Below are 9,524 nucleotides of genomic sequence, written 5' to 3'. Positions count from 1 at the left end.
GGGAAACAGCTTAGTCCATGGAACAAGCACCTATGACATCAGCCAGGCTGGAATGCTGAGTAAAAATGGCAAAAGTTTATGTTGCTCCCTATTTCAAAGCAGAATCCTGAACTCGCTGTGAGTTGCAGATGTTTTTTTAATAATTAATGTATATGTGAAAACTCAGAAGCTGAAAAGCCAAAAACATGAATGAAAGCAAGTATGCTGGGAAGTGCATCCACAGTGCAATGGGAAATTAGAATTGATTTCGGGAAATATGGTTATGTATAGGAAATGGGAATCATGGACCAATTAGGCCAATAAGCTGCTGGGAATAGGTACACTGAGGACTCAAGGACTCCTTCAAAAAATTAAAAAATTCAAGCAGCTAAATGGAATGTATGCTGGTTCTGAACATTAATTCTTTATCTTGATTAGTTAAGCCAAAAACGTTGTGATTTTTTTTATTGATCTGTGGTTTTATTGTGTAAGAATTGTTACATTTATTATCTGTTTGTGTTAGTCCAACACGTATATATCCTTAATTGATATTTTTTTACTTATTGGTATATTGGCTTTGTATATGAGTTATTATTACATTGCTGCTTGCAACTGGGAACGTGGATAGCAGTTTTGCAAGAAAAGTTTGTGATTTGTGAATATCACAGTTTTTTTGCATTGTAAGTACTTGGATTCAAAAAGAGTTTGTCTTGGTCACTAAAGATTTACAAGATGTTGCAGAAGAGCTCAATCCTTAAGATCACCCACAACCTCTGCTGTGTTTAGCAAAAGATTTCTTCTGCAAGTCATGCAAACTGTCCCCCATCAAGTCTCTGTCTTGCACAGGAGAAAGCAGGGAAGCCATGTTCGTATCTAGGAGTTGTCCATATCTCGGATGTCCTTAACTCTGGGACTACCTGTATACTCACCTGTCCAGGTTTCTATCACAGGCACCACCATCTTCTTCCTTTTTCTCTTCCTCGTTCTGATCCTTGGCTGGGCTGGGATGACAAAACTCTCACACATGGGTGTAAGTGTACTTTTAGTCCCAGCATGTGCAGCTCAGTGATATTGACAGTTGAAGGGATCAGGCAGGTAAGAATGCCTTTTGCAGAAGCGACATCCAAGCCTGCTTGGATGCAAATTTTTTGGTGGTACTTTAGTTCCACTTAAAACTGTTAAGTACCATTCTTTGACTTGTAATATGTTACATTACAAGCACCAGGGACAGATGTAAGAGGAGGTGCAGGGCAGTCAGAACATGTAGCTATGGCTGTTCCATGCTTCCCTGTGTTGCTTTCTGCATATGGGAAGCAGAAGGGGGAGTAGCAGATCCAATTGGTACCGTGATCCCTGTTTGGTTTATTGGTTACTGTTAGTTGTTTATTTGGTTTTACTAGAATATTGAACTATTGTTGGGTTCTTAAAGGGTTTGTTCAGCCCACAAGCAAACATTGATGTGTGAATCTGTTAAAAAGGGGCCTATGTATAAATGTTTTCATCCAAGTTGCATCCAATTGTGCACATTTTATACATTGGATTCAATTAAAAAAATATAGGAAAAATATAGGGGTGCGTCCTTATGGAACACAATGGGCAACGATGGCCAACACTTGGCAGAGGCTTACGTAAATGCCTAAGCAAAAAATTCAGATCTTCTTTTTTTCATTTTTTTATTTTCAGTCCTCAACAGTTGGAAATAGTGTTCTCATTGTCTAGCAGTTACATAAGAGAAATAAGTAATAAGAAGAGTACAGTAGATTACGCCTGCCTGTCCGCTCAGACTGTACGAGACGTCTGGAGATGTGCTTATAACAGGCATTCCTCTTGTACAGATGAGTAATCAGTTCCGCTGTCACTTCCCTGAGTTGGATGGAAAATACATTCCTTTTTGCAAGTATTACATGCAACTTTTTTCCTCTTGAGGGATATTAGCTCGCCATCTAGTGTGCCTAAACTGCAGAGTTTGGGGGAATGTGGTGGGCGTCAGGAATTTGGAAATCGTCATCATTCCAAAATCTGCCCAATTCAGGGTCATCCACCAATAGGATCCCACTGGATGGAGCTGTGTGCTATAAATGTAGTCTGCAGACTCAGTGGAGGACATCTCAGGCACTTACTCCAGCAAGACAGAAGGAATCATTATTGAGCAGAAAGGTTCAGACATCATGTTCTGCACAAGGAATCTTCTCCAAGCCCTGTGCACACTCTTTCTGGTTCATAAAGTAAGTATTACATTTTTTTGCCTTTAGCATTTTTTTTTATTCCTGAAAACTATAGAAGTCTTAGCATTCTAAATTCTATATTCCTCTAAGATATACTATTTCATTTGCAAGCTTATTTATTAGGCACACTTTAATCTCCAAATTATGAGCAATCAGCAAAAATATAGTTACATGGCAATGGTTACATCCAATAGGATTTTACCATTCATCACTTCCATGTCATCAGAATAGTGATACAGTGATAAAAAATGGAGCATTGTGTTGGTAACTAATAGTTTTTGCTTATTATTTTTGCATCTGGTTTTATTGTATTGACCAGAAAATTTAATTATCGGTGAGTTTGTATTTTCAGTATGTTGGTATCATGCCTCACTGTATACAGCTTTTTAATTCAAATATTGTTCAGAATAATGTTTTTTACCTGGAGATCTTAGCAGTAACAACCCGTCCTGCACAAAGCTGACAACCATAATGCATTGCCTTGCAATTATCAGCAATGTTGTCAGCTTGCTTGCACATTTCTTCAATTGGCCATCAGGTGTGCACTGAGAACATTGCTACTGGCTGCAGAACAGCCCCAAAGCGTTGTCAGTATAAAAAGGAAACTGTTGTTACTGGCAGGATCTCTAGGTAAGGAACTTTGCAACAGATTAACAAAAGGGAAAAGTGTATACAGTGAGGGATGCTGCCAAATATACTTAAAAACAGATCTGGGTGAGCATAGACTTTATTAGTAGTTTTGCAGTTTTTGATTTTCTTTTTAAAAGAATGTTAATATGATTAGGTTTTGAATATATAACTTTAACAATATATGTTCATGTTTTAGGTTATATATATATATATATATATATATATATATATATATATTAGTGTGTAGGGAAGACATTCTTTCTGTGTATACTGCACAGTGATTGTGCCTTCTTGTTCCTCTCTGATAGCAATTCATCTATTAGACAACAACTATCAGGTGGCTTACCCTGCTATCTTTACAACTACTAATTGAACCTGTTGGATATGCATTTGTAGGAAAGCAACAAGAGAGAAAAATAACAAACACATAACATATAAAAAAGCAAAATACAGCAGCACAACCCATAAAACATAGAAAACCCAATAGATGATTAAACCATGTGGTGTAAGAAATCTTCAAAAACAGAACCGATTTGCAGAGAATACATCACACAAAACAAATGTGCCTTTATAGCAACATTTTACTGTTACTTTATTGCCATGAGCACAGCTAACCTATTTGTATAGACAAGACAAAATAACTAAATGCCTCTAAAGTATTTTAGACATGCAATTAAATAATATTAAAAAATGCTGAAATTCATTGGTTTTCCATATATAAAGATCACCTTTATTATCAGGCGAGTTTGAACCGGCTGCATATCTGAATTCCACTAGGTGAATGTCATTGCAGTTGCAACTACAGAAGAGAGAATGATGTCAGTGCACACACTAAGTGGAAACATATGAACGTGCTTCCCCTCACATCCCTACCTATAGCTATGTCAGACTGGGTCATACAAAGCCTTCCAACGCCTCCGTTTTGGCTCAGACCCAGCATAATAAATTAAACAAGGCCCCCGATTCATTCTTTAGCCTATTAAGGCTTACTACGCTCTTAGGTCATACTTATATAGAAGTAGCAATCCAATACCAGATTGCTCCTTTTTTTTTTTTTTTTTTTCTCCTCTCCATTTTTAAATTTGATTTTCATTTCTTAACGCCAGACTTAAAAAAAGGCAATTCAATTTTTTTATGGTGACGAATATTGGTTTGATAAATGCAATGTAATTACTGAAATTGGAAATAAGTAGCGTCATTCTTTAGAATTAGTATTTGATCACTTTATTTTAAAGTGGCATATGCGACCCATACATTTTCTTTGGCGAAGGAGGCAATTATGTATACAGTGCTAATTTGTACAATTTCCTATGGAGATCATGGCAATCTCCATAAAGTAATAATTAGATTTGATTGCCATGACCCTTCTCTAGACTACCCATTTGTGAGAGAGGATGTCTCTAAAGTCCTACAGTCAAAATACAAAACTGTAAGGTAGGTGCGTTACATTAACACCCTGAAGGCTGTGGGGAATGACTTGCACCTGTTTTAGGAGATACCCTGCCTAAATGCAAGAAATAAAAATCAATACTTGGTTAATTAAATAATTTTAGGCTCACTTTTTGAATTTTCCTTTGCAGGTGGTTTCCCAGAAATGCCCATCGGTATGTGGACCTTGCCCTGAAGAGCCACCTAGATGCGCTCCCAATGTGCCAGTTGTATTAGATGGCTGTGCCTGCTGTCCCGTGTGTGCCCGACAAGATGGGGAGAGCTGCTCTGAAGTGCACCCATGCCAAGAAGGACTATTCTGTGACTTTAACGCTGATCTGAGAATCGATGTTGGCATTTGCATGGGTAAGTAAAGTCCAATAAAATCAATATAGCTACAAACTATTGGTGCAAGGTGCCAGCCATCAGGAGTTGTGTAGGATTACTTGATCTCAATCTAGCCTTAATCTAATGTGGAAAGTTTCAGTCTCATGTAAATCCTGGATAAAACCAATTATTAATAGACCCCATATTTTTCATACAATACATATTTACATAAATATTTCAGTACAATGGTGAAATTGGTAGGGTACACAGATGTGTCCAGTATGTAACCATAAATCTTCTCATTCTCCAGCTCTGGAATCTGACAAGTGTGTGTTCAACGACATGGTGTACCGCAATGGTGAAAGTTTCCAGCCCAGCTGTAAATATCACTGTACATGCCAGGATGGGCAGATCAGCTGTGTCCCCAGATGTAACAATGACCTGCTACTGCCTAGTCCCGAATGCCCCAACCCAATCAAAGTCAAAGTGCCAGGCGAATGCTGTGAAAAGTGGATCTGTGACTCCAAGGAAGAGGTGGCAATTGGAGGTTTTGCAATGGCAGGTAAGACCGTAGTACTATTTCAATACTTATTTAGTAGTGATTTTAATATATGGGACCTAATCCATTAGGAAAACCTGTCCATATAAAAAAACAGGTTCTCCTTCGCACTAGACCCTTCATCTACTAGTGTTTTCGCCTTCTTTTTGCTTTACTGCCAATATGCCATTATGTTCAGAAGATAACAGGACTTGGAGCCTATACTCTGTATTCCTATAAAACCAATGGCCACTTACCATTGCTGTCATGTGGGAGGAAGGGAAGTGAGTTGCATGTTCTCCCATACCTAAAAGTACCAGGAATGTCACTGCAATATTCCCCCATACTCTGCTGTCTGGGCAATGAAGGGGCATTAGTACATTGACAAGGTCATTCCATGTAGCCTTAAGCTAAGCAATGGCTGACCGTTCTTCAACCAGTCTGCGTACTGTTCTGTAGAGGATTACGGGAATCTAATAAAAAGACAGATTTGGGTACTTCTACAAACTGTATTAAAAATACATGTAGAGATTGGTTCATGAACATAGTACAGCAATGTAATAAACTTTCTTCTGTTGTTGTATTTTACAGCCTACAGACCTGAAGCCACTTTAGGAGTCGGTGTTCCTGACATGGGAGTCAACTGCATCACTCAAACAACAGAATGGAGCGCTTGTTCCAAGACTTGCGGTGTTGGTCACTCCTATCGGGTGTCAAATCGTAATAACCGATGCGAAATGCAGAAGCAGATCCGCCTGTGTATGGTGCGACCCTGCGAGGACAACAGACAGGGACTTGTTAAAAAGGTGAGAGCGGATAACTTAATTTGGTTTCCAAGATGTTATTGAAAATGTATGTAAACCTAAGATCAAGTGTTTTTGGTAATCTTTTGCAAAAAGTACAGTACCTCCTGCTGTGGACAGTGGTCCCCGATGTCTTTTAATGATCTGCCAAGGAGAATCACTTAATGGTCACCTGGGGAAACCACTGCATGGAGGAGGATGCAGCAGGGTGCTTCCCGCTTATCCTTCACCATCCTTTCTCTGTAGAACTGAACAACACTGTGTATACAGTAAAATGGTGCAGTGTCGTCATGTGCACTTCTTCTGTTGGCCATTGAGTAGTAGCCCATCTGCCAAATGAAGTAGCTGTTCCAATGGGCCGACAACATTGTTGCTTATTGCTAAACAGTGGCTTAGTTGTCAGCCTGCAAATGGAAGTACTTCTACTTACAGTAACATTGTGAGCAACAAAATTACAGTAAAATGTATTGGTAATATTGGTCTTCCTAACCAAATATTGTTTCTTCCCCATTACAGGTAGGAAAAAAATGCACAAAGGTGACCCGATCCGAAACCCCCATCCGCTTTGAATACAAAAACTGCGTCAGCGTCCAAACCTACACCCCCAAATTTTGCGGCGGCTGCAGCGATGGCCGATGTTGTACACCACACAGCACCAGGACCGCCCAAGTGGAGTTCCAGTGTCCCAGAAACAAAGTAATGAAAAAGCCCATGATGTTCATCAACACGTGCGTCTGTCATTACAACTGCCCACGAGACACCAGCCTCCTCCAGACAGACAACGCAATGTTCCCCGGCCTACGGAGACCATTATAAGGACAAGATAACCAAATCCATTGTTCATGCTCCAAGCCGCGGAGTAGCCAGTGGACTTAATGCTGTCATTGATAAAAATGTACAGCAGGTGGCTTGAAAAAAAGGGAAACTAATGTAATGTAACTATCATTTGTTTACTTGTTTTATATTTAAAGTAACCATTAATTTAAGGAGAAAATTTCATGGACTGTCTTTGTTTTTTTTTTCAACTGTAAATAGAGTAATTTAATTAGAATATTTTAAACTTGTAATGTGTCTTAGTTTTTAAACATGTCTAGAATGTAAAAAGCCAAAGCTGTGTTAAAAAAATAAGGTGCAAGCACCNTAAGTCCAAGCACCATGGACTATTTTTGGAAAATATGCTTAAAAGACCTAATCCAACTACAAATGCTGAGATATCAGCTGCACGGGGAGTGTACTGTTTCACATGTGAAATTTGTTATGTCCTGCTGGGTACATTATGGTTCTGGATCAGATAATCTGAATTCAGTGCCTTCTGAACTATTAGAGGGGTGTGTGGTGTGTGTGTGGGTGTTTTTTTTTACAATTTATTTTTTGGGTACCTGTTGCCCATATACAGCTTAGACAGCCAGACTTAGACTATAGCTGCAGTCACTTGAGAAGTGAGCCCTGACTGGTGTTGAACAAATGCCATATTAATTACATAAGATGGCTTGTGGTATGCAAGAACAGAATAAAGGGAAGGTATAAATGTTCTAGGTCCTTAAGTTCATTTATATTTAAACTAATGCTTGACATTTAATACAGGGTGCAGCTAAAGATAGCAGCAGGTGCTGTTTGCTTTCAAACTGTCTCTCTGTAATCAAAAAATATATATGTACACATACAGAACAGGGAGACAGGAAGGGGAGATCAGTAACCGCTCCTACTTTTTTCAGCTGTGGAAAATGGTCTCAAAGCTCCATTTACTGGCTAATAATTGGAAATAAAACAATTGCATACAACTACTTTGATTTACTGGCCTTAAAACCTAAATGTGTGTGTGTGGGTTTTTTTTTTTTTTGTCCTACGTATATTTAAAGAGAACAAATACATATAGGATTACACTGTATGTTGTTACCTTTTAAGCTGGTATTGTAGACTGAAGTTGTATAACAAGAATTCAGCTTTGAGATTATATAGACTGTATGTTTGTGTCTTATTTTTTTTTTAATTGTGTTGTACAATGCAAAAATATATTTTTTTTTAATAAATTCACTTGTGTTACCCCCTGTGTTCAGCTTCTTTAACGCTTTATACCATAGGGCCAGCATGTTGAGGCAGCCTTAATACTTGAGCTCCCATGCTTTTAACACTCAAATATAGGGCCATTATGTAGATCCTGCATTGACGATTGGACTCCCAAACACTCGGGCCCCCAGACACTCCGGCCCCCTTGCTACTCATCCCAAAAATGAACCTGCAGACACAAGACTAATAAACTAGCATATATTGCAGACATCCCATAGCATAATCTTCCCACCCAAATCTTTGGTTGTATGAAGTCAAAGAAACACTGTCTGGAGCCACCCAAACTGCTTATGAAAAAAACCTTCTCATAGTCAAACTTTGCATACCAATTGGCATGTCCCCCAAGGTAATAATAATGGTGGCTGCTGATAGATGACTAGAAAATTTCAAGACATGAGACGTCCTATTCTTTCCAGTGGTAGAAAAAGTGTGTGGTTTCTGGGCGGCTCCATGTAAACCCTGTGGTAGTATGTCTATGTGCTACACATGTTAATCCCCAGATTTACTTTACATAGCTCCATCGTCTAATAGGCACCCTATGGGTCCTATAGGTTACCTAAGAGGAGAAAGCATATTACTGTCATAATTACAGGTAAAAAATTAAAGGGATTTTAAAGAACAATTTGGCCTTGGTAACCACTGGAAAAAATTATCGTTAGAAAATGACTGATCAACGATTATGCACAATTAATTTGAACGATTGTATTGTGCACAATTCTGTAAATGCTGTAACGATATGATCGATCACCAATAATGTACACACACTAGATACGATCATTTGAACGATGCAGGAAGCGACATGTAAAGGAGAAAGTGTACTGCAGAACCATCCACAATCATTGAACGACCGTACGCACAATAGATAGAAACCGACCGTCGCCCAATCAGATCTGCCGGGATGGTCGTTCATTTCCTGGGATATACCTCAATCAGCGTCCTTGGCCAGCCGTGCACTTTTTTTTTAAAGATTATCGGTTAGTGAGTCATTCAATTCCAACGATAATTATTGCACGTGTGTACATAGCCTTAGAGCACAGGGTGATTGCAGATGAGTTTTTGTTCTGGTGTTTACATACTGACCCTAAAATCAACCATATTCATAAATCTGAACTCCCTTTTCGTTGATCTTTACACCCTGATTTATTCACTAACCGTAAATAAATCATCCCAAAGCACAGAGTTCTCCTGTGCTTAATTCTCTCTGTGTCTGCGCTAAAGCATCATTTGCTGGTGTTCAGGTACAGAAAGTAATTGCTTTAAAAATATACAAAGCCATTAGTCTAATTATATACAGTCCATTAAAATTACTGTTAGCCTGTGTAATTTCTTGTATATCTTGTGTACTCCTAAAGCCGCATACACACGTGCAATTCTTGTCGTTGGAAAGGATCTTTCACGATCCTTTCCAACGATAAGAACTGCACGATGCATGAACGGTGCTGTACATACAGCACCGTTCTGCTCTATGGAGAGGGGAGGGGGAGAGCGAAAGTCGCTTGTCGTTCATCCTTCATGGATCTGCCAGGA

At 38.9% G+C, this 9,524-nt stretch overlaps 1 protein-coding gene across 1 annotated transcript; it reads left to right on the top strand.

The window, feature by feature from the left end:
• The first annotated feature begins 2,094 nt into the window (after positions 1 to 2,094).
• CCN3 (cellular communication network factor 3) lies at positions 2,095 to 7,973 on the top strand. Its single transcript, XM_072410702.1, has 5 exons — positions 2,095 to 2,204; positions 4,415 to 4,628; positions 4,900 to 5,151; positions 5,719 to 5,933; positions 6,447 to 7,973. Exons 1-5 carry the CDS (start codon positions 2,148 to 2,150, stop codon positions 6,744 to 6,746), a joined length of 1,038 nt encoding a protein of 345 aa, XP_072266803.1. The 5' UTR covers positions 2,095 to 2,147; the 3' UTR covers positions 6,747 to 7,973.
• The last annotated feature ends 1,551 nt before the right edge of the window (positions 7,974 to 9,524 follow it).

This window comes from Pyxicephalus adspersus, chromosome 5, assembly GCF_032062135.1.
Source record: "Pyxicephalus adspersus chromosome 5, UCB_Pads_2.0, whole genome shotgun sequence".
Taxonomy (NCBI): domain Eukaryota; kingdom Metazoa; phylum Chordata; class Amphibia; order Anura; family Pyxicephalidae; genus Pyxicephalus; species Pyxicephalus adspersus.
The sequence above is the reverse complement of the archived record's forward strand: the minus strand, read 5'-3'. Positions and strand labels throughout refer to the sequence as shown.

What these genes read in the sequence shown, in the direction of transcription:
- CCN3 (XM_072410702.1), top strand. Translation starts at nt 2,148, where the DNA reads ATGTTCTGCACAAGGAATCTTCTCCAAGCCCTGTGCACACTCTTTCTG. An exon ending in CACTCTTTCTGGTTCATAAA is followed by an intron (nt 2,205 to 4,414) that starts GTAAGTATTACA and finishes TTTCCTTTGCAG; the next exon opens with GTGGTTTCCCAGAAATGCCC. An exon ending in GACAGGGACTTGTTAAAAAG is followed by an intron (nt 5,934 to 6,446) that starts GTGAGAGCGGAT and finishes TCCCCATTACAG; the next exon opens with GTAGGAAAAAAATGCACAAA.